This window comes from Pimephales promelas, chromosome 24, assembly GCF_988280905.1.
Source record: "Pimephales promelas chromosome 24, fPimPro1.hap1.1, whole genome shotgun sequence".
In the NCBI taxonomy this organism is placed as follows: domain Eukaryota; kingdom Metazoa; phylum Chordata; class Actinopteri; order Cypriniformes; family Leuciscidae; genus Pimephales; species Pimephales promelas.
The window spans coordinates 2,579,464-2,605,000 of NC_142792.1; the positions used below are offsets into that span (position 1 = coordinate 2,579,464).

Genomic DNA, 25,537 nt, shown 5'->3' on the forward strand with positions numbered 1-25,537 from the left:
CAGCGTCTACACTGCCGAAATCTTACAAAAAGAAGAATTCACTTCCGGTGTTGTCACTGTCCACTACCCCATGCTTATTTACTTTCTCTGCAGTGATTAAATATGACTGTAAGCGGAATTTACAGAGCGTCAAACCTTCTGAAGTCCAGCGGGGAGTTTTGGAGGATCTGGATGAGGAAGATGAGCGCCGATTCTTCCTCTCTGACCGTCAGAAAACAGCAGGATGGAATCAGGTGCGAACTTCTAGCGTGACCTCTGACCCGCATCGCTCGATATTATTTGTCTTATTAAGGCTAAAAAAAGTTGTCACGTTTACTCACTTTTTGTGTATTCAAACAATTGAACAAAAATACACCCATTGAGAAAAAATGAATTAATTGCTAACGACATAAAAATATAGTATTCATAATAAATGAATAATTTTTTTACGTCAATTAAAGTATACAAATCAAAGGCACTGCCAATGTAAGTCGTTCTACATGCTTTCTTGTTTACTGAAGATGAAATGGTGTCCAAATTCTTTTGAAATTAATTAAAAAAGCGTTGGTGAAGCAGATTCATAGTGTCCTAAAATAAGAGTTACATGGTTACATTTGGTAGATATTATCATGAATAAAATTGATATAATCATTAATAAATGTACCAATTGTCCACAGTTGTTCAGTATAACGACAGGCCCAAAATAAATGAAATACATCAAACGATAATAATGCACAAAACAAAATTGCCAAAATAACCAAAAGCATTGACTTTAATTGATTGTAAGCACAAACAATCATCTGACACAACTTTATTTTGGTTGAATATTGTGTGCTTTTGTGTGTTATTGAGGAGAATATTTATTTTCCCACTAAAGCTGAGCACTGTATATTATATTTCATCAGGTAAAAATATCTTAAATGGACTTAACTTGTTCACTTCATTCCATAGTTTTAGAACTATAATAATTACTGTGAGGGAAAAAATCAAGTTTTCAGAGTTTTAGTGTCAGTACTCCATTAAACTACTGTATATAATGTTGAATATAATGTATAATAATGCATATTAGTGTGTCCTGATAATGCCACATGTGTTGTTACCAGTAAAAGTGGCCTATACATTATTGTACATAAATGTATGCCACATATAACCATATAATGATTTATTGTTTTTAACATTATTTTAAATCTGTTTTACCAACTCTATTTTAACTTTTATATTACTATTGTAAAGTACAATTTTATTGTAAAAATCAATATTTTTTATTATAGCACCAATTATAAAAACAAGACTGAAATACACTGCTGTTAAAAAAATTAAATTATGCAGTTAAAATTGTACTATAAAATGAAACCATATTTATAATTATTATAGACCAAACTTAATATTAACTCAATTATAAACAAGACTGAAATATTAGTTTTGAATTAGTAAAAAATTATATCTGACAATTATAATATCAAATACTGTTATCTACAATATAATTTATAAACAATATAATAATGTAATTATTTACAAATATATTATTATTATTTTAACCAATTGTAAAAACGACAAAAAAATTATAACTGTTGTAAATTGAAATTGTACTGTAAATTAAAAAAGGAATATTTGATAGATAATAATTCTAATATTATCAGACCATATAATAACATCACTATTATTTAAACTAATAAACAAGAAGACTGAAATATTACGGTTGTATTATAAAAAAATAACATTTGATACTATTATCAAACCATACAATGAAAATAATGATTATTATAATATTATTAACCAATTATTTAAAAAAAGACTGTTGTAATTTACAATTTGACTGTAAACTGATAATTGTTTTTTTTAGCTTAGATTTAGAGTAATGAATGAAAGCAAGTATGATGCTTGACCCCTGTCTCCGTCTCCTCCAGGTGGTTATGGAGATGTTGCTGACGGGCCGCCCCATCTCGTACGTTTGTGCGTCTGCTGCCATGGTGGAGAACCTGGCGCTGCGGGACGGGCAGGAGGGCGTCAGGGCGTTCCTGGAGAAGCGCAGGCCTGTGTGGAGCAACACTGATGAGGAAGCACACATGTGACATCATTTATATAAAGAGGTGGTAATAAACAATGTTGTTGTGTGTAGTGCTGTCACATGTTCACAATCATGCATTCCATGTCCTTCAATAACTGCTTCTCTTGAAGCAAAAAAACAGTCAAAATAAAAAAAAAATAAAAAAACAATGCACACATACAATCTCAAAAACACACATTTTACATGCATGACACATTAACTCATTCATTGTGAAACTCACAATACAGGTGAAAACACAACGTGATTAAGGGTTGGTGCTGATTTGAACATGTTCCCGATCTGCAAGCTCTTCATTTGAATGTCTGTGGTTTAGTATGGGAGGAACTAAACTTACATTGATGAGAGCTTCTGCAGTGTTGCATGCTGGGAGAGAAAGAAGGGACAAGATGGTCATCTAGAAAACCAAGTCATCATCATAGGAACAAGCTGAACATCATAAAGACACGCTATAAGAAACTGAGGTATTTCTTGGGTTATTTCCATCAGTTGATCCTCAAGCACAGACACACTTACAAGATAAGTAAAGTGATCATTTTAAGTTCTATTAAACGTTTTAAACAACTGGACGCTGTTCAGGGAACATTCAGAAAAATAGAGTTTCATAATTTATTTGGAATGGAATTTATACACTTTTTATTCATAAGTATGCAGTGTCATAACTACATCTCTGACGTTTATAACAAAACAAACCGGTAGAAAATTGAGCAAGTTATGGTCATTTAAATAGTACATGCACCATTAACAAAATGTTACGAGTGAGCGAGCTGCCTGTGACAAGATGGCCGCCAGGTGCAGACGTCAACCTCCATTGGCCAGCAGCGTGGATGACATATCTAGCCTTTATATAGATATCTATGGGTAAGATGGCTTCTAAAACCATTCCAGCAGCTGATTGGTGGTTCAACGGCTGATTGGATCATGGAGCTCCTCCTACTCGTCAGTGGCTGCAGCTGGCTGGGCTCTTTAAAAAGCCTAGTTTTGAGTGTTCACTTTCTGCTCTCTGCTCCTGCAGTTGGTGTCTTTGTGTTTGTAGGGAGCTTCAGCAGAAGCTGAAGGTTGAAGGTCTTCAGAGCGACTGAAGAGAGCAAAATCATGTTCAGACGTTACCTATTTCCAATCCAGGACAAACGGGTGAGCTGTGAATGATCCTTGGTTGAAGCATCATTTTCAAATGCATTATCCAATGTATGTGAGTTTGTTTGTGTCTTTGCAGTTCTTTTCAGAGTTGTCTCCATGAAACCCAACTTTGTGCCTTTTGATCAAATGGTAAGACCAGATGTTTCACCATTTTGAGTGTTCTGACCATAAATGAAAAGCAGTTTGTTGTAAGATGCAGACATTTCAACTTCAATGACTTTTTTTTGTCTTTTAATTGTCTATCTTTGTTCTCCTACCAGATGAATGCCACGGGCTGTGCCTCTGTTACTGTTTTGAAGAGCAAATGCAAGACACATTTCTTGTAAATGTGAATGATACAGGAGAGGAGAGAACAGGTGAGCTATTGGCTGATCTCAACCATATACTCTATGATCTTTAGAAGACATTCACTTTAAGCCACAAAGTTGATGTTCTCTACTGTTTGGATTTTCTCTCGCAGATGTAATTGTGTCAATCTGCAACGGTGTCCATTATGTGTGTAGTTGGCAGTCACATTTGTGGACCTCCTGGTTCAATGCTTAATGGAAAGGTAAGCAAAATGTCATCCCTTATTGCAGAATCCTTCAAATTGGTTCCCTTTCCTAACCTTGATCTTTCCTAACAGATCTACGTGACTCGACAAAGCTGTATATCTCTTGGAGGGGAGCAACTGGCTTGTATTTTGTAAAAAATTTCTCTAGCATGAAACTGATTAATTTTGATCATGGAGCCATGAAGATGTCTGAGTGCTGAAATGATATATTTGTGAAAATAAAGTAAAAAAACAAAACAAAAAAAAAAAAACAGGAAAATAATAAAGTAGTGTTTAAAGTCTAGTGTCTTTTTTTGTGTGTAATGGTCTTTTTTTTATGTGTTTTAATGGTCTAGTTACTGAATGTAAGGTTTGAGGTTTTTTTCCTATGAAGGGTTTTTTCTTTAGGTTTTTTATTGAAAGTTTCTCAGAAAAAGCTGAGAAGAGAAGTTGCTCAAAAAAAGCTGAGAAGAGAAATTTCTCACAAAAGCTGAAAAGAGAAGACTGATGCTTCTCTCAATGTAGAGTGTGTTTTAATGGTCTAATAACTGAATATGGTTTTATAGATTTTTACTTTAAAGGTTTTTTTGAGAACAGAAGCTTCTGTATTAATGGTCTAATACCTGAAAGTGGTTTTTGAATGTTTTTTTTTAGGTTTTTTGTTTAAGTTTTTTTTTTATTTTTTATTTTTTTGAGTTTTTTTTTTTTTTTAGTTCTTTTATGTGTTTTTTTGAAGGTCTTTTTTGAGTTTTTTTAGGTTTTTATTTATTTTTTTAGGTTTTTTTTTAGGTTTTTTTTTTAGGTTTTTTGTTTGTTTTTTTAGTTTTTTTTTTTTTTAGGTTTTTGTAGAATGTGTTTTAATGGTCTAGTTACTGAATGTGTTTTTTTAGGGTCAACCGACACCTATTATTATAGAGCTTATAGACATCTATTATTATAGAGCTTAAGACTCAACCGACGCCTATTTTTATAGAGCTTAAGACTCAAGACTCAACCGACGTCTATTTTTCTAGAGCTTAAGACTCAAGCCTCAACCGTCATCTATTATTATAGAGCTTAAGACTCAACCGACATCTATTTTTATAGAGCTTAAGACTCAAGACTCAACTGTCATCTATTATTATAGAGCTTAAGACTCAACTGACATCTATTATTATAGAGCTTAAGACTCAATCGACATCTATTTTTCTAGAGCTTAAGACTCAAGACTCAACTGACATCTATTATTATAGAGCTTAAGACTCAACCGACATCTATTTTTATAGAGCTTAAGACTCAAGACTCAACTGTCATCTATTATTATAGAGCTTAAGACTCAACCGACATCTATTTTTCTAGAGCTTAAGACTCAAGACTCAACTGACATCTATTATTATAGAGCTTAAGACTCAATCGACATCTATTTTTCTAGAGCTTAAGACTCAAGACTCAACTGACATCTATTATTATAGAGCTTAAGACTCAACCGACATCTATTTTTATAGAGCTTAAGACTCAAGACTCAACTGACATCTATTATTATAGAGCTTAAGACTCAACCGACATCTATTTTTCTAGAGCTTAAGACTCAAGACTCAACTGACATCTATTATTATAGAGCTTAAGACTCAACCGACATCTATTTTTATAGAGCTTAAGACTCAAGACTCAACTGTCATCTATTATTATAGAGCTTAAGACTCAACCGACATCTATTTTTCTAGAGCTTAAGACTCAAGACTCAACTGACATCTATTATTATAGAGCTTAAGACTCAACCGAAATCTATTTTTATAGAGCTTAAGACTCAAGACTCAACTGACATCTATTATTATAGAGCTTAAGACTCAAGACTCAACAGACATCTATTTTTATAGAGCTTAAGACTCAACATCTACTATTATAGATCTATGGTAAGTATCCAAGTAAGTAATTATCCAAGTAAGTGTCTAAGTAATTATCCAAGTAAGTGTCTAATTATCCAAGTAAGTGTATTTTTATAGAGTGTCTGAGTAATTATCCAAGTAATTAGTATCCAAGTAAGTAAGTAATTATCCAAGTAAGTATCCAAGTATCGAAAAGTATCGAAGTCCGAAAAGTATCGAAAAGTCGGAAAAGTATCGAAGTCGGAAAAGTATCGAAAAGTATCGAAGTCGGAAAAGTATCGAAAAGTCGGAAAAGTATCGAAAAGTATCGAAGTCGGAAAAGTATCGAAAAGTATCGAAGTCGGAAAAGTATCGAAGTAAATAATAAAGTAATAATCCAAATTAATTATATTATTAAACGTCGCGAAAATTAATGTTTAAGCAGCATAACCGCAGCGACAGGGGTTCCGAAACCTCGGGGGGGGAACACACACACACTACCCCCCCCTTTAGTTTGGTCTTTTGGGTGTGCAGACTCGTCGGGACCGGTTGATTCCCTGTTCGCTCCCTCTGGTTGTTTGGTTCTGACCCGGGATTGAACCGTTAACCTTTGGAAGGCGAAACCAGGCCTCATCCACTACGCCACCGGAGCCTACACACTTCTGACACTTCTCTTCGTACATTTATCTTTCGAAACGGAGTCTAAACGCACAAACGAAACAAGAAGTTGGACTAGAACCGGCAACCTCTCGCTTCAGAGCCGGTACCGCTACCACTGCGCCACTGAAGACGACACGGTTCTAATACTTCTCTTCGTACGTTTATCTTTATGGAGGAATCTTAACAGTGTTTAAGTGTTTTTTTTTTTTTTTTTTTTGGAAAGACGGTACGCTTCTGAAACCAACTCGGCACGCTGACTTTCAACCGTCAGAACCGTGTCGTCTTCAGTGGCTCAGTGGTAGCGGAGTCTAAACGCAACAAGAAGGTGGAATAGACCCTGTATCCACTCGCGTCAGAGCCAGTACCGCTACCACTGCGCCACTGAAGACAACATGGGTCTGACACTTCTCCTAGTACATTTATCTTTTGAAAAGGAGTCTAAACGCACAAACACAACAAGAAGCTGGAATGGAACCGGCAACCTCTCGCTACAGAGCCAGTACCGCTACCACTGCGCCACTGATGACAACACGGTGGAGGAATCTTAACAGTGTTTTAGGAGTTCAAATATGGAGTGATTAATCACATGACAATTAGGACTCAGGTGAATGGCTCAATGTTCTGGAACCATGTGACCATGAAGTAAAGATGGCTGAAACCAGGCCATGCGCTTCCAAAGCAGCATGTGTAGCTTGAGATGAATGTGAATCCTGAGTTAGTGTTTGATAAAGATATCAGGTCTGATTGGTTTTTAACCAAAACTCCTAAGCAGAAAAAACAAGCTTAGTCTAAACAAGTGCTAGTTGACTTAAAACATAAATCTGTGGAACATCCCTAACCCTTCTGAACATCTTCAAACAAGGTAATGCTGTTTAATTTGTGAATATATATATATAAACGATTAGTTGAAGTCAGTGCTGGGTAGTAACTGATTACATGTAATTTAATTACGTAATAAATTGTGCTTTAAAAAAACATAATCAGACTATAGTTACTTTTAAAATTGATTCTCAGAGTTTGATTTACAGAAATAACTGGTATTTTCTCAACATTACAGCTCCTGACGAACATAATTTATCTTTTTTTTTTTCAGTAATCCTCTTTTGATGTAATATATTTGCTTGAAGTCGCCCTGAAATTTTAAGAATCTCATAAATCAATAATTTAACATTAGCATGTTCATCTTTCTCTGATGTCGTATAATGCAAGTAAAGAAAGCATTGCATCATTATTAAGTGTTTTAGATTGTTTTAAATTTCTTTAACTTTTTTATTGAACTAACTATTAATTTTTCATGAACTTAGACACTCCCTCAAATTCCTTCACAAACCCTAACATCAGGTCATAGGACAAAATTTGGTATAATATGGTATTATCTTCAAATATTCAAATCTAAGTGTTTAGAAGTTAGTGGGATGATCTCGAAACCATATGCTTCGCGTTAGAAGCTTGCGAACGCAGGCTGGCTCTCCGCCGTCCAGAGGGTGCGCTGAACCGGAGAAGTTCGAGAGCCTTAGCGCCCGGCGCTCCTGCACGGTCACGGCTTCGGTGGCGATTGAATGGGGAATGTGTTCGCGGCTGCCGCGACATGCTAATGCCGCCAGGGAGACGCGTGAAGAGGAGGGCCGTGTTTGACCAAGGGGTTTTGTGGCAAATCCAGACTGCTTCTGCGCTGGAGACTGCTTCTGGCCTTTACCTAGTAATGAGTATCCGGGGCTGCTTGGAAATCACATTCACATTCACAATTGAATAATGAATCTCAAATACAGTAAAGTGGATCAAAAACATTTATCAAAGTTATCCTAAGACAAGAACATGTATTGTTCAAAATCCATGTATAACTTTGATGAAAGGTTTTGATCCACTTCAAATATTGACTACTATAGTACAAGAAAAAATAGTTTTATTCTGACAACAACATTTAATTCAAAAGAACCAATCGCAATCCTTCTTAACTGAGAAAAAGTTAAGGAGGATTGTGCGTTTGTGCGTTTAGACTCAAAAGATAAGTCATGGTAACTGAGAAAAAAAAAAAAAAACTTCAAATCACTTGGTTTGGTTAAAGGTAGCACTGTGTAGTTTAAGTATTTTATCAGCTAAAATCAGTGTCTTTATTCATAAATATGTCCTCATTGGTGTACAATTACCTATGCCAATGATCTGACTTAACCTCATAAGCGAAGAATTTCTACTTTTAAGTTAACTTGTCATCCAAGATGTCCATGTCTTTCTTTCTTCAGTCGAAAAGAAATTAAAGGGTTAGTTCACCCAAAAATGAAAATTCTGTCAGTATTTACTCACCCTCATGTTGTTCCAACCCAGTAAGACCTTCGTTCATCTTCGGAACACAAATTAAGATATTTAAGATATTAAGATCGCTCCTGCATACTAGTTCATAAGCTTCTTGAGGGACTGGCTCTTGCTGTCCCCGAAAAGTCATTAAAGACATCGTTAAAATAGTCCAAGTGACTACAGGGGCTCAATCTTAAAGGGTTAGTTCACCCAAAAATGAAAATTAAGTCATTAATTACTCACCCCCATGCTGTACCAACCCCGTAAGACCTTCGTTCGTCTTCGGAACACAAATGAAGATATTTTTGATTAAATTTGAGAGCTGTATAACTACCACATTGGCTCCTAAGGGACTGCCTCTTGACGGCCCAAAAAGTCAATGAAGAAAATGTTTAAATATCCCAAGTGACTACCGTGGCTCAACTATATGTTTATCAAGCGACGCGAATACTTTTTGTGCGAAAAAAAAAACGAGTTTATTCGACTATTTCTTTTCTTCCTTGTAGGCCAGAACGAGACTTCCTTATAGATTTCCACGACGCATGCGCGAGAATTGCGATCTAAGCTGGTGTGAGCAGATCGCAAATCTCGCGCATGCGTTGTGGAAATCTAAGGAATTCTCGTTCTGGCCTACAAGGAAGAAAAGAAATAGTCGAATAAACTCGTTATTTTTGTTTGTTTTTTCGCACAAAAAGTATTCACGTCGCTTGATAAACATATAGTTGAGCCACGGTAGTCACTTGGGATATTTAAACATTTTCTTCATTGACTTTCTGGGCCGTCAAGAGGCAGTCCTTTAGGAGCCAATGTGGTAGTTATACAGCTCTCAAATTTAATCAAAAATATCTTCATTTGTGTTCCGAAGACGAACGAAGGTCTTACGGGGTTGGTACAGCATGGGGGTGAGTAATTAATGACTTAATTTTCATTTTTGGGTGAACTAACCCTTTAAGTTTATCAAACGACGAGAACACTTTTGTGCACAAAAAAACAACAAAAATAACGACTTTATTTCAACTATTCGTTTATTTCTCCCTCTGCGCGAGTCAGGTTACTAGTTTAATAGCGTAAGCTTCTGTTATTGTACGTCACACGCATCACACACACATGACCAGCGTCGGCCAATAGTGAGCCTACGTGTGACGTAGCTTTACGCAATCACACTACGTTAACTTACTACAGGCTCATGGAGAAGGAAGTGAATAGTTGAAATAAAGTCGTTATTTTTGTTGTTTTTTTGCGCACAAAAGTGTTCTCGTCGTTTGATAAACTTAAGATTGAGCCCCTGTAGTCACTTGAACTATTTTAACGATGTCTTTAATGACTTTTCGGGGACAGCAAGAGCCAGTCCCTCAAGAAGCCATATGGACTGTATGCAGGAGCGATCTTAATATCTTAAATATCTTAATTTGTGTTGCGAAGATGAACGAAGGTCTTACGGGGTTGGAACAACATGAGGGTGAGTAAATACTGACAGAATTTTCATTTTTGGGTGAACTAACCCTTTAAGCTTTTTGATGAAAACATTCCAGGATTTTTCTCCATATAATGGACTTCAATGGGGTCCACACGGTTCAAGGTCAAAAAGACAGTTTCAGTGCAGCTTTAAACGACATCAAAATGAACAAATCTTTTTTCGAGTCATTTGGTTCATTCAACGAACAAAATGAACGAAATGACTCAAAAAAGATTCATTCATTTTGATGAACGAGTTTGAACAGGAGAGTCACGAACGTAGGGCCCTATGAAATCCGTTTTATTTTTTCCCAAATTCCATTTTATTTTTTCCCAAATTCAGTTTTTTCCATTTTAATTTTTTGGGAATTAGGTTTTTTTTTTTTACCTTTGACTGTTATTTTACTCGTAAAAAGAGTGTGCTTTTAAAGTTAATGATTAAAATGTATTAAAAAAATACAAATCAATTCGGAATGACCTTAAATTTATTGAGGTAATACAGACATTTACTCAGTAGCCTTTTCAGGACAAATATTGCATGATGCAACATAACACTGCACTCTTCAAGTAACAACAATATATCGTTATGAGCTTTAAACTGTCCAGTAATATAAATTATAATAATTTATATAGGTAAAGTATTTAAGTTAGTTTATATTCACAGTCTCTCTCTCACTTAAAGGGTTAGTTCACCCAAAAATGAAAATTAAGTCATTAATTACTCACCCCCATGCTGTTCCAACCCCGTAAGACCTTCGTTCATCTTCGGAACACAAATTAAGATATTTTTGATTGAATCTGAGAGCTGGATCAGTCCTACATAGAATGCCTAAGGGACTGGCTCTTGATGGCCCTATAAAGTCATTAAAGAAAATGTTTAAATATTCCATGTGCCTACAGCGGCTCAATTATAAGTTTATCAAGCGACGAGACTACTTTTTGTGCGAAAAAAACATAAATAACGACTTTATTCGACTATTCTATTATGGAATATTTAAACCTTTTCTTTAATGACTTTATGGGTCGTCAAGAGCCAGTCCCTTAGGCATTCTATGTAGGACTGATCCAGCTCTCAGATTCAATCAAAAATATCTTTATTTGTGTTCCGAAGATGAACGAAGGTCTTACGGGGTTGGTACAGTATGGGGGTGAGCAATTAATGACTATTTTCATTTTTGGGTGAACTAACACTTTAATGTCGCTCACGGAGTTCGCTTTTGTCCAGTCCGGTGCCTCATAGTCATACGCGGTGTGTGTGTATGTGAGTATGTGAGAGAGATGAGAGAGAGAGAGACTGAGGGCGAGCGGGGAAATACAACTGAAAGAATACGCTGCGTGTTTTAAATAGTGTTAAAAAATTAAATGCAGTATGTGGTGGCGAATTAGTCTATGTGTGGGAAACACTGCATAAGTCACTGACGGCTTATAGCGTTGAGTTTATTAACTTTTTGCCGACTAAAGCAGAGCCGTGGAGAGCCGCTTCGACATGCTTTCATTGTTTTAATTTCATCATTTGAGCTGAAATGACGGGTTTGTGTCGCCCAGATTTGCTTCCCCCGGTCTGCATTTACGCCAGACATACGTTCTTCTCCCACACAAAAACAGAATTTCAAACCAAATATGTAAAATTCAACGAAATTGCGCGTTAACACTAGATTCCGCGTTAATTGGCCAATTCCAGCCGCGATTCCGTGATCACGGAAATCATAGGGCCCTACGAACGCGCATCACAGAACAGAGCAAGGTGAGCATTTGTGCTTATAAAACTTTAACTTTTTTTTTTTTTTTTTTAAATGAGCGATGGTTTCGCTAGATTGAAGCTGCAATGAAACTTCAATGGACCCCAATGTTTCATGGTCCAAATGAAAGTCCATTATATGGAGAATAATCCTGGAATGTTTTCATCAAAAACCTTAATTTCTTTTCGACTGAAGAAAGAAAGACATGGACATCTTGGAAGACATGCGGGTGAGTAAATTATCAGCAAAAGTTTTTTTAAAGTGAGCTACTGCTTTAATTTATTTATTTTCAGTTGATAATTTTAGTGCTTTAACTTAAACATAACTCATAACTCATATTGAAGCAGGGTTACAATCCTTGATTAAAGGTTGTCTAAGCGATCCTGGGTGTTGACGTTCGGAATATTTTCAAACAAATCGGAGGCTAGCTAGACCCTCCCTCCTCCGCATCTCATCTCCTTCCCCTCCCTTCCGTGCTTCCTGAAGTAATTTGTGAACGTGCATTTCGCTGACTGCATAGTTCTAGCTAATTATATCCTTGTGTGGGTTTGGCGAACATAACACAATTTAGACACAATTTAGAATTAAAAAAAACATTTTAACATTACCCACCTGTCCAGCAAAAACAGAGCAACCTGAATGTCGGACTGGAAGCCCTTCTGCCGCCGGAGTTCTCGCCATCGTTCAAAAGCTTTGCTACCGATGTAAATTCGGAACTTTGCACGTTCTTTATCCGACTCCTTCTTTTTAATTTGTTCCTCAGAACGACGTCTCTTTGGTCGTGTGTCGGCCATTTTTCAAACTTCCCTCTGATGACACTTCTCTCTCCTTCACACACACACCCCCTTCATGTGCACGCGCACTAACCCCCCAGACCCACCCTCAGATACTTCTTGCCAGTGATTGGCTGGAACACTGTTTGTTAGGTTTCGTGGTCCGGGTAAGACATGATTGTTTTTGTTGCCGTTTGTGGAGCCTGTGCTGTCTACAGAGACCGCGTTTTTTTACAGTGTGTTTAGGTGACAGGCAGCTAGTCGATAGTGAGGAGACGTTTGATGTATGTGACAAAAAATGTTTTGGCCCCACATCGCTTAGAGAACCTTTAAGATCAGAATTTGAATGTTTTCTGTGGTTTACATGGAGTTGTGGTTTCATTAGAGGTTCGGTCAGTAAGATGGGTGGATTTGTGTTGTTTTCGGGTACCTGGCGTGAAGGGCAGCGTGTCTTTATGGTTGTTGGCATCGGTTGTAGGGTGGATCAGGTCAATGATGTCATGATCTACAGGGCTGTGATGTCGTGCCGTTTGTGTGTGTGAGGCCGGACGCCCCACCGTGAGTCCCGTCCTCCTCCAGGGAGCCGATGGTCTCCTCAAAGAACAGAATACACTCCCTTTCCTCGAGGCTGAGGAACTGCAGATCATCTTCCTAGAGAGAGAGAGAGAACGTTAAAGAAAACATTGAATGACAGCTAGTTGGCACGTAGTATATCATGCATGTCACAATACAAAAAGGCAATATGTGTCGTGAATAGTTCACCCAACATAAAAATTACAGTGTGAGGGGAAAAAAATTAAAGTTTTAGTGTCAGTACTCCATTAAATTACTGTATATAATGTTGAATATAATGTATATTTGTTTGTCCTGATAACGCCACATGTGTTGTTACAGTAAAAGTGGCCTATACATTATTGTAAATAAATGTACGCAGTGAAAGAGTGCAAGCATTCGTCTAAAATAATGATATTTTCAGCTTCAGGATCATGAATATTGTTATTCTGGTGTCTCTATTGTTCATTGGGTTTCAGCACCAAGTCCAAGTCTATTCATTTACACCCATAATGTAATATCAAATTTAGCATTTTAATCAACAGTTCATTTTTTGCAGTATCGCAGTAATAACGTATCGTGACATGAGGGTATTGTTACACCCCTAGTAGTTCCTAATATAGTCGAATGTCTAAAGTGGGCCATCTAACGATGCATGAGCTTTGTGACCTCCAGAGTTCACTGTCTTCAGTGTGAGGATTTACTGAGGAGCCTCTCCCACAGACTACTCATGTAGAGCAGCTCCTCTCACAGGTGTGTGTGTTTCACATGATGCACCTGGAACACACAAACAATACACAGTCAAAATCAATCCTCCGTCCTAACTGCTGTTCTCAGATCACTAGGAATATTGTGTTTGCTCACACAGATCTCCTGAGGTCTGACTACAGCACTTATCGACACCACACAGCTTAAATAGTGTTATGAATGCTAGATAATTATAGAATTTGAAAATATTTACTTATACAAGATAGTGATGCAAACAAACATAATAACAGAACGTTCTGGCAAGAAGGTTCTCTCAAAGTTATGAACAAACGTTTTTTCCAGTAACAGAGGGTTTGTTAAGAGTCTGGTGGTTGGTAAAACTTGTTTAAAATGTAAAATGTTCCAATAAAGTTTGTAAAGTGATCAAGAATTAAGTTCTATTAAACGTTTTAAACAACTGGACGCTGTTCAGGGAACATTCAGAAATAACGTTTTCATATTTTAATGGGAATGCTAGCAAAACTTATTAGAATTATTTAATGTAATTTATTTATTTGGTTATCTAGAAAGAAAAACAAACGTGTAACAACTGTATAATAAAAAAACATAAATGTATCTTTATGACGATTAAGTTTTTTTTGAGAGTTAGGTTTTTGGTTATGAGTAAACGCATGTCGTTTTAATTACCGTAATCAAAATCAAGTTAAACTCGGTACAAATAAACACTACAGTGAGATACGAAGTTTTCAAATTGACTTCAATGTCATGTAAATAATAATGATGAAATCATATTCAAATATATTTCTTCGCGGTGAAATACATGTGTCCGTTTTGAATGAGATTCGCCCAAACACACACCAGTCTAAGATGAGTAAAAGACTTTTAAGAGGGAGGGAAAAAAAACTTTAACATACCAAAACATCCTGAAACATCTGACCAGAGCAAGTTAAACGAATAAACCGAGTGTCATTCCAGTTGTTTCTGTACGCTGAGAGTGAATGTGCTTTAAATAAGTCTGTGCGCGTAAACTGGCTCATGATTGGGTTCTACGGGAGCGCGCGCTCGTGATGACGAACACCGACTCCTCATTTTCTAAGCAAACGTTTCCAAGACTTTAATAATTGATAAACACTAGGCGGGGTTTGGCAGGGAAATGTTTGTGTTTTTATCAGAGTAAATCTGTGTACTGTCAGTAATGTTTACTTTGTTGTAAACAACATTAATGTAGATGTCGCGCCCTCTTGTGGCAGAAGCCTTATTATTGTTTGTGAACAAATTATTTTTAATTATTACGTGAAATTATATTACAATTAATAATTCTCATGGACGCATGTAAATGTAAATCTCATATCCATGTTATTTTATTTACCCCCAAAAAATAAATTGAATAAAACGGTGAATAAATATTAAATTATATTTTGCATAGTGATGTCAAATTGATTAAACTGCTTACTTTATTAAATTTCTTTAACTGGAAAACTACTGTCAGACCAACCTGACACAGTTTGTTTAATTTTTATCTGTTACGTTGTATTTATTTGTGTTTTTGATTGTAATTTGATAGCTATTTTATTACTGACTATTTACTTGACTTTTAATGTTTAAATGTATATTAGTTGTGGTAGAAGTTTTAGCTATGGTATCAAAATTGGAAGATACAATTGTGAATTTTCTCTGGTATCTCTAAAATGTTGGTGTCGTATCTGCTTGTTTTCGGCAAACTTGGATGGCCAGTAAAAAAAAAATATATTTTTTAATATTTATTATTATATTTAATATTTTTTGTGTCAAAAGCCCTGGTTTTACCAGGGACATCCGAGAAAAGATGCAGGAAAATGAAAATATTTGATTTCAGTCATGTTCATGTACAGTGAGAAATAGTCTAATATTAATCTATCCAACTGTCCAGTCTTGCTTATACAGATGCTTTTTATGAAACAATCATGACTATATTATGCAAACAAAAGAGTCCACTATCAGAGAACAGATGTACAAGATAACATGTACAAAAATTACATAACATCTCTGACGGGTTATTTTGTAACGTACATCTGTTCTCATATAGTGGACTCTTGTTTGCATATATAGTCATGATTGTTAATGTTATTGTCATAAAATATCTAAAACTGTATAAGCAATGTAATGATTTAGTTTTGCTTTTATAAAATGAGCATGCATGGAATAAATCTGTAATACGATAAATGAATCTTCCCAAGTTGATTTGTTGTTAGCTCAAAGATCATGCAGCTACTTTTTGTTTTGTTTTACAGTACATCAAGTTTACATATGCAGAAAAGATATTAAAGTTCATTTAGTGTACAAGAATAAAAGATTACTTGTTAAATAAAACTTGTTGAAATCATTACCTGTCCAGGAGCGGATGTCCACCAGTGATGTCTGTCAGTGTAACTCAGACACGAAACTGAGTTTGTAGATCTAGAAAACAACAGAAACACAAACTAATCAATAGAAGCGTCCCGTCACTGTCTGTCGTCCTCGGGCTTTGCTCAAGGAAACACAAGAGTGACTGTCATACTGTCAGTGATATTTATCAGTAAAATCTGTGAGTATCAAATATGATCATCTGGATTTTGAAGGAGGTTTATTTGTTTATCTGTCAATCATCATTGTATTGCATAACATTGTTTTAAAACTAAAGAGCTTTGATCATGAAAAAATATTAGTAGATATAGTGACATTTATATGCATTTTATGTAAATATCCTTTATAAGGATCTCATTGATTTGCATTACAAGCTTCATAATTCCATATTACTTTATGGCCATTAATAACAAAAAACAAAACAAAAAAAAAACACTATCTGCACTGAATTACATGTTTTTGCTCAGTCAAAGTTGAGCTGTTTTCCCTCCATATTTTCACTATCCCAAATGTGTCAAATATGATGTTAAACATAAACATATATGCATATTTTATTCTATATTTGGTCTAAAGGGTCAATAATCTGTAATGTAAAAAAAAAAATTGTAAATAATAAAATGTAATTGTAAAAAAAATAATTGATTGAACATGCATGGATTAATATGTCAGGGTTTACAGAGTTAATTCCATCACTGCATTAATCTAATGAACAAGACACAAGAGGACAGAAGTTACTTACAGGTGAGACGCGTGACATATTGGATTTTGTTGGTTTTATGTGACGTGACAATGTGCATAAATAAAACAATCTGCACGTGTTGTGACGTCTCGTCATCATCAAGCGTCGGCAGGTGAAATTAGCATAGTATGGAACGCGAACGGGGCCAATAGTCTTTAAACTAAACGCGTGAAATTTGACCGCGTAAACACGCACTGTTTGTCCGCGTTAACGCGGCCAATTTTTCCGTGTTTTTTTTTTTTTTTTTTGTACGCATAGACGCGCTAATTCTGGTCGTGTTAAGACGTCAGTTGTCGTCGCGTTGCATATTAAGACGACCAATTTGAACGTGTTATTTAACGCGCACATTCAGTACGTATTGAAGTGTAATATTTTTAAAAAGCAGACTTACATTTAGATGTCTACATATATTGATCTTTTAGTTTATTATGGTATTGCTTTACTGATTACTGTGCTAGAGAGTAAAGTAACGTTTACAATGCAGCCTATAGTAAGTGCTAATTAATCCATATTATATAATTATTATTCTTTATCTATATGGGTTATTATTTGTTTTTGTTTTAAGTTTTAATTTCCAAAAGTATTATAGGCTAACTTACACAGCACATATTTATAACTAAATACACACACACACACACACACACACACACACACGTCTGCATAAGTTTATCCATGTTCACATAATAATGTTCACATACAGTTCAGAGCGCCAGAGGAAAACTCTGCACTAAACTCTGCACTTACTTTGCATTTATTTCACATTATTTAATAAATTATTAATTTAACGCGACATAGTAACAAATCTAGAAAAATTCACTTTTGTTTAGTGGAAATATATTCTTATATCTGTAATATCAATTTAAAGACTCTCGTCTAAACGCCCTCCTGTGGTGAGTTATGTGCATTACACTGCTGTTAATTATTTCATTTCTGTTAAACCTTTTATTAAATTATTTGCATTGATTAAAATCATTTGATAGATAATTGAAAACATCTGGCAAACATGTAGTTTTAAAATGAAATATATTATTGGATGTATAACCCAAGGGAAAAATATGAAAAATTGATTGGATCATTCTCTGTGTATTGTACTGCCCCCGTTTTGTTAAAATAAACAAATACATAATATAATTTTAAAAAGTCTAATGATCGAACTGTGGTGAATTCATGTGAATTACAGTTTATTATTTATTTCTACCTATGATATGATTAAATTCTTGTTAAATTCTAGTCAGAGGAAAACTTTGCATTACATTATTTTAAATTGATTTCATATTAAATAAATTTTTCGTTATCACATGAAACACATGACCCCTTTTATTTATGTATTTAGTAGTATAATTGTTGTTTAAATTTTAATTTAAAAATGTGTGAATTACACCACTGCAACATTTTTTTCTACAGCAATAACTCTAGAGGAAAACTAGTTTGATTAAGAATATTCTTTTAAAGCCTCGTTGATTCAGACGTTTTAATAACAGAAAAATGTATAAGCGCGCGAATAAATGGCCCACTGTCACAACATAATAAAATATGCAGCAAGAACATTTTAATGTTATTTTAAGTTATTTTGTGTTGAATATAGCAAAATATGGACTTTGATCCACGATGTATTTGTTGGCAAATGTTCCATGTAAAAAAACAAGACCTTTATTTTGAAGAACAGCTGAAATTCACTTCCGGTGTAGTCACTGTCTTCACTACCCCGTGCTTATTTACTTTCTCTGCAGTGATTAAATATGACTGTACGCGGAATTTACAAAGCGTCAAACCTTCTGAAGTCCAGCGGGGAGTTTTGGAGGACCTGGATGAGGAAGATGAGCGTCTTCCTCTCTGACCGTCAGAAAACAGCAGGATGGAATCAGGTGCGAACTTCTAGCGTGACCTCTGACCCGCATCGCTCGATATTATTTGTCTTATTAAGGCTAAAAAAGTTGTCACGTTTATAATACTCACTTTTTGTGTATTCAAAAAATTGAACAAAAATACACCCATTGTAATACACCGAAGAAAAAATGAATTAATTGCTAACGACAGAAAAAAAAAATCATAATAAATGAAGAAAACGAAAATAATATATATATATATATATATATATATATATATTTTTTTTTTTTTTTTTTTTTTTACATCAATTAAAGTATACAAATCAAAGGCACTGCAAATGTAAGTCGTTCTACATGCTTTCTTATTTACTGTAGATGGAATGGTGTCCAAATTCTTTTGAAATTTATTAAAAAAGGGTTGGTGAAGCAGATTCATAGTGCCCTAAAATAAGAGTTATGGTTACATTTGGTAGATATTATCATTAATAAATGTACCAATAGTCCACAGTTGTTCAGTATAACGACAGGCCCAAAATAAATAAAATACACCAAACGATAATAATGCACAACGCAAAATTGCCAAAATAACCAAAAGCATTGACTTTAATTGATTGTAAGCACAAGTAAAACATCTGACAACTTTATTAGGGTTGAATATTGTGTGCTTTTGTGTGTTATTGAGGAGAATATTCATTTTCCCACTAAAGCTGAGCACTGTATATTATATTTCATCAGGTAAAAATATCTTGAATGGACTTCATTCCATAGTTTTAGAACTATAATAATTACTGTGAGGGAAAAAAGGTTTTCAGAGTTTTCAGAGTACTCCATTAAACTACTGTATATAATGTTGAATATAATGTATAATAATGCATATTAGTGTGACCTGATAATGCCAGATGTGTTGTTACCAGTAAAATTAGCCTATACATTATTGTAAATAAATGTACGCAGTGAAAGAGTGCAAGCATTCGTCTAAAATAATTATATTTTCAGCTTCAGGATCATGAATATTGTTATTCTGGTGTCTCTATTGTTCATTGGGTTTCAGCACCAAGTCCAAGTCTATTCATTCACACACACAATGTAATATCAAATTGACATTTTAATCAACAGGACATTTTTTGTTCATCTTTTATCAAATGTCTTGGAGTATCGCTGTAATGTCGTTCAGTATCGTGACATGAGGGAATCGTTACACCCCTATGATTCAGGAATCAGTTGTTAGATTGAAGCATCAGAGCTGGTGTTTGTGTGTGTTTCAGGAGGATTATCCTGAACAACCCCAGGAAGAGGAACGCTCTGTCTCTGTCTATGCTGGAGTCTCTGAGAGAAAACCTCCTGACAGACTTACACACACCAGACCTGCGTGTCATCATCATATCAGGCAAAACATTCAGTCAATCTAGAGAAAGATGCGTTCAGAAACACACACTAACTCTGTCTCTCTCTGCAGCACGGGGTCCTGTGTTTTCCTCGGGTCATGACCTTGGGGAGTTGACCTCTGCTTGGGGTCGCGAGCATCACATCAAGGTGTTCCAGACCTGCTCAGAGGTCAGAGGTCACTTACTGTACACAAGGTGCTTAAAGAACTTGAATTTGACTTGTTGAAATGTAAGTCCTGGAAAAGCCTTGAAAACAGCCAAATTTATAAGGAGTGCTTGAAAAGTGTTTGACTTATTTAAGTACAATATATATGAAATTACATGTTTTCGAAAGAACAAATACAATATATTCAGGCAAAATGATAAACCCCCTTCACAACTCCTCGATACGAAGTACACCAAGATTATAATATCAAATAATTATTAAAAAAAGAATAGCCATCATAAACGTTGTATTTAATATATATATATATATATATATATATATATATACATATTAAGACTATTAAATTGTACTTAAAGTTGTATTTTGGATACCTTATTTCTGTAATTTAAGTTTAAATAATCCTGATATTGTTTGATAAGTGTGATCTCTGATTATGGTCCTTGAAAACCAAAAAAGTAGTGCTTGAAAAGTCCTGGAATTTCTTTTTAGTTTCTATACGAGCCCTCAGAACAGAAGAGGGCCGAGTGTGTGTGTGTGTGTGTGTGTGTGTGTGTGTGTGTGTGTGTGTGTCACGTCAAATGCATTTCTTCCAAGATGTTTTCTGTCATTTTAGGTAGTTTATTTTTATCACAATGATTTAAGTTTAAATGTTTTTAAATAAGTTTGGTCTTAGTTAGTTATTTGATGCTATACAAACGGGAATGTGACGTCATGATTCCTTAACTTTTAATTTCTATTTCTTAATTGTTTATTTCACACAGTAAACTTTGTACTAGCCGCTTCTGCGAGTGTGTGTGTGTGTGTGCGGGACCTTGATATATCAGCTCCACGCACACACACACACACGCGCACACACACACACACACACACACACACACACACACACTACTGCGCAGATGCAGGTCCTAAATCTTTCCACCATATTAGAGAGTGAAGTCCATCTTGTTTTACAGTATATGGTCAGTGCATTTGAATAACTCTACCTTTCTCAAAGGTCATGACCCTGATTCAGGATCTCCCGGTGCCGGTCATCGCTATGGTGAACGGTGTTGCCACGGCGGCGGGTTGCCAGTTAGTGGCCAGCTGTGATATTGCTGTCCCCACAGATAAATCCACTTTCGCCACTCCTGGCATGAGCGTCGGGCTGTTCTGCTCCACGCCGGCAGTGGCCATCGGGCGAGCGCTGCCCAGAAAGGTGATGATATCTTAGTCTTCTTGGATGCAGGTTAAGGAACCACTGCCATTATTGGAGATTGAATGAGTTGTTGTTCTGGACACACTGGCGCCAGCAACCCAAATCTGTGACCTGGAAGGTCATGACGTGCCTCATCGATGGAGATATGTTTCGTCTATCTGTATATGTGTGGAAAATTACTGTGTTTATCTATTTCTTAGCCAATGAGAATCATTCAACGTGTAAGCAATGACGTAGCTTAGACCTTGAAAATAGTATAACTGCTGTTATTGTTGTAACTGTAAGGGGGCGGCCTACGAACTCCTGAGTGAGTCTTGAAGCTGACTTCTGCTGATGAAATGGCAAACTATGTTCAGTAAAACTTTCTTTAATTTTTATAATTCTGACTCCGGGTCTTCATTCTTCATATCTGGTTCTGGGTCCTCTGACTGTTAACCCCTAACCCCTTTGTGTTTGGTATATCGAAACACAAAAATTTGACCCGGAAAAAAAAACGACAGTGGTACCCCTTTCGTTTTTTGTTTTTTTTTTGGGGGGTGAGAAATTAAGTTTCTCAAATCTTCTCAAAACTCTGGATTCTGATAGAGGGCAATGAGACTTAGACATGAGTGCAAAAATGGAGGCTCTAGACCCTTCCAGAGCTGAGATATCGAAACTCAAAAATTCGACCCGAAAAAAAAAATGACAGTGGTTTTTGTTACATGTATAAGATTCAAATGAATCGTCCTCTGATTTATGTGTAGTGAAGTAGAATAATAAGCGATTGTTTCTAGTCTCTTTTGTTATCAGTTGTCTTACTGTATGTAATAATAATCTAGTGGATTGATGCGTGTTAATAGAATCAGTTGGTGTGTGTGTGTGTGTGTGTGTGTGTGTGTGAGTGAGTGTGTGTGTGTCTGCTGCTTGTATTGTATCGTAGAGATGCAGTGCCTTTCTTCTAATGAAAACTGTCAGGATCAATCCTTGTGCAGGAACATGTCTTTTAGGGTTACTGTTGTGTGAAGGAAGGTTTCATCTTAAAGTTATAACTCCACTTGGGCAGTTCTTCACAGTGTACATGTTTAGGCATGAAGTGTCAGCGCTCGCACCGAAGGCTTTATTTCTATTCAGTGTTTGTGTCCATTTGTAGCCTGTAAAACTGTAATTCAAATCATAGATTATTATTGATACAGCCTTACTGAACTATACTATATTATTATAATAGTAATATATTTTCACACTGTACAACTTTAGGCTTTTAATTTATTCCATTTCCTTCTATTAACTAGTCTTTAGACTAACTTTCACATTGTAATTTATAGATGTAGAATATTGAGTATTTCTAAAACTAAAATATTTTTTTTCTTGTCTTTCCTTACAGAAGGAATGTGTTTGGACCATTACATCCAGTCATCAGAAGCAGAGCTGTGGGACGTGTGGACAGACATTGACTGTAATGATGGACTTCTGCTGATGGACAGGTAATGTAAATGCTTATGTTTTACTGTGCTAAACATGTAGGTTCCCATCATTTTCTTTTTGAAGGGCCAGTCAAAAGCAAATGATGGGAACCTAAGTAGGTGGGGAAGGGACGGCAGACGAATTTTTTTATTGCCATTTTCATTTTTTCCAGTCAAAAGCATAACCCCCTGCTGGACATCGTGCGGGAGCTCAGGGGGGGACCCCATGATCCCCCACACCTTCTCACTCGCACCACAGCATTCACTCATATCGCGGAGATCTGGCTGGGATCAAACCAGCAACCTCTGAACCCGTGAGGCAGCGCTCTTACCTGTGAGCCACAAATCTCTTGCTGATGATGTGCTGGAACTTATATTTCACTGTTATCCTGAGAGTTTCCAATAAAGCAGTTAAAGTGAGATTCGAATCCACGTCTTCATCAGTCTTGACCTCAGAGAGTGTGTGTTTATCCACTCGCCCATCATGGATTTCACGTTGACAGCTGGTTTTGGGGCCCCTTGTCTAATGAGAACAATTGAAAGTCAGCAATAGTGGGACTTGAACTCAGGACGCTGTGATTGAAACACAACTCTTTCTCTCCTGAGCCACTGAGTCTGCTGAGATGAAGAGCATTTTCAACTGGTTTGATCCAGAGTTGTGTGTTAAATGATAAATAACTTTAACAAACATGGATCTGATACCTGGGATTTGAACCAGGACTTTCTGGTTGGTGAGGTTGACAACTATCCACTGAACCGCAGAGACTGTGAATCAATGATGTTGTTTTAGATTTCAAGTTTAAAGTTCTTAGCGTATGTAAAAGATTATTGTCATTGATTAATAATTCATTGACTACTCAGATCTATTCTTTATAAAATGATTTTATTTTTAAGTTATTCTTTGTATCAACTGTATCAGTGTGCGTGTTGTGTCCTATCGTCTGTCTATATTAATATACATGCAAAAAAAGTCAGATCTAAAATTATTTTCGCCCTGCTGTGGTGATTTGTGTGAATTACACTATTGCAAATCAAGTCTAATAAACATACGAGTGTCGCCCTCCTGTGGTGATTTGTGTGAATTACACTATTGCAAATCAAGTCTAATAAACATACGAGTGTCGCCCTCCTGTGGTGATTTGTGTGAATTACACTATTGCAAATCAAGTCTAATAAACATACGAGTGTCGCCCTCCTGTGGTGATTTGTGTGAATTACACTATTGCAAATCAAGTCTAATAAACATACGAGTGTCGCCCTCCTGTGGTGATTTGTGTGAATTACACTATTGCAAATCAAGTCAAATAAACATAAGAGTGTCGCCCTCCTGTGGTGATTTGTGTGAATTACACCGTTGCAAACAGAGTCCGATCGAATCTAATAAACATAAGAGTGTCGCCCTCCTGTGGTGATTTGTGTGAATTACACCGTTGCAAATCGAGTCTAAAAAACATAAGTGGTGTGCCCTCCTGTGGTGATTTGTGTGAATTACAAATAGAGAGTAAAAGAAAAGTGGTGATTTGTGTGAATCACACCGTTGCAAACCGAGTCCGATCGAATCTAAAAAACATAAGTATTTCGCCCTCCTGTGGTGATTTTTGTGAATTACACCGCTGCAAATTTCTTCTGTCTTCTCTGTTCTGTCCTTATGTTAAAATACATACATACATAACGTTACACACACAAACACACACACACACACACACACATATATATATATATATATATATATAGGCCTATATAAATAAAAAAAACTAGACTTTCTCATTCAAAGGCAAATAATTATTTTCTGCACCACAGAGCTTGTCAAACATGTTGCTGCTGTAATTTTACAGGAACTTTAATCCAAAGTCTCAGATGTGATCCGACGAGAGTAAAGTGCAGTTTTCCTCCGCTCCTCAAGGCGGCAGAAGCGGGTTCTCCTTCAGTCTGACGCTTCTGCTGCTTGACAACGTGACACTTGATGACAATCACAACACGAGCAGATCCTGCAGATGAGAAGATGACAGCTCTTAATGTCACTTTAACAGCACATATTACAGCTCAACCGCAAATAAAACCGACGCAATCAAACGACACATAAATGAGGGAACCGAGTAACGTTACGGCACAAGACTCACCTGTAAGTAACTTTTACTTTAGCATGAAGTCAAGTTCTCTTGTCAGTCGCTATTGTAGCGTTACCTTTTTAATCTTTGAATGAATCGCCCTCTGATATTCACACTGTAAAGTGTAATAAGAAGGACTCAGTTGATATTGCAGTGTTTTCTGGGTGTATGTGAGAGTCAGCAGGAGTTGTGTCTTGTGTGAAGCTCTGATGTTCTCCTGTTGCTTCCTGCTTTTATTCTACTTCCTGTTATGAATGGGATCTGAGAGTGAAAACTGCCTTTAGAATGGTATGCAATTAAAATGTCACAGTATTACTACAAGCATGAAACAATACAAGTAAAGAGCAGTGACTAGACACTTTGCAATTGGTTTTCTTTGCATAGCATTTCTAAAATTGTTCTGATGTTTTGTAGGTTTGGCTTTCTGTGAATGGGGAGTTAGTTTTTAGTTCTGTGTGTTCAGTGTTTTTATAATTGTGTGGCCTGTAAGACAGTGATTAAGTTGAATCTCTAGTTGTTGTTACACGTATAAGATTCAAATGAATCGTCCTCTGATTT

At 36.0% G+C, this 25,537-nt stretch overlaps 1 protein-coding gene and 2 long non-coding RNA genes across 9 annotated transcripts in view; 2 read left to right on the top strand and 1 right to left on the bottom strand.

Annotated features, from left to right (window-relative positions):
* On the top strand, positions 1–23,928 carry LOC120470988 (enoyl-CoA hydratase domain-containing protein 3, mitochondrial). Of its 7 annotated transcripts, none has more exons than XR_016149722.1 (7): positions 95–233; positions 1,887–2,508; positions 3,081–3,178; positions 3,261–3,313; positions 3,445–3,540; positions 3,645–3,734; positions 3,810–4,018. XR_016149722.1 is itself a non-coding variant. In XM_039660742.2 (6 exons), the coding sequence occupies exons 1-5, from the start codon at positions 103–105 to the stop codon at positions 22,883–22,885; spliced, it is 645 nt and encodes a 214-aa protein (XP_039516676.2). In that variant the 5' UTR covers positions 2–102; the 3' UTR covers positions 22,886–22,892; positions 23,045–23,928. The 7 variants fall into 7 exon arrangements, 4 of the variants coding, with proteins under 4 accessions (XP_088982753.1, XP_039516676.2, XP_088982755.1 ...); XR_016149723.1 differs by having other exon boundaries at positions 1,887–2,069; XM_039660742.2 differs by lacking the exons at positions 1,887–2,508; positions 3,081–3,178; positions 3,261–3,313; ... (1 more) ...; positions 3,645–3,734; positions 3,810–4,018 and adding exons at positions 19,952–20,073; positions 20,143–20,240; positions 21,232–21,432; positions 22,793–22,892; positions 23,045–23,928 and having other exon boundaries at positions 2–233.
* Positions 23,738–25,537, bottom strand: part of LOC148965124 (uncharacterized) — a 2,170-nt gene continuing 370 nt past the window's right edge. The window contains exons 1-2 of the long non-coding RNA XR_016149725.1: positions 24,992–25,537; positions 23,738–24,859 (exon numbers count right to left, since the gene is read on the bottom strand). The exon at positions 24,992–25,537 is cut by the window's right edge and continues 370 nt beyond it. This is a non-coding gene — a long non-coding RNA (uncharacterized LOC148965124). The remainder of the gene's footprint in view (positions 24,860–24,991) is intronic.
* The window catches only part of LOC120470993 (uncharacterized), a 13,531-nt gene continuing 12,791 nt past the window's right edge, over positions 24,798–25,537 (top strand). Inside the window, exon 1 of the long non-coding RNA XR_016149724.1 lies at positions 24,798–24,993. This is a non-coding gene — a long non-coding RNA (uncharacterized LOC120470993). The remainder of the gene's footprint in view (positions 24,994–25,537) is intronic.

Excerpts from the sequence above, each read along its gene's own strand:
- LOC120470988 (XM_089126627.1), top strand. The coding sequence starts at position 103 with ATGACTGTAAGCGGAATTTACAGAGCGTCAAACCTTCTGAAGTCCAGC. Across the intron at positions 20,241-21,231 it reads TGTTCCAGACCTGCTCAGAG|GTCATGACCCTGATTCAGGA; the intron begins GTCAGAGGTCAC and ends CCTTTCTCAAAG. Across the intron at positions 21,433-22,792 it reads GGCGAGCGCTGCCCAGAAAG|AAGGAATGTGTTTGGACCAT; the intron begins GTGATGATATCT and ends CTTTCCTTACAG.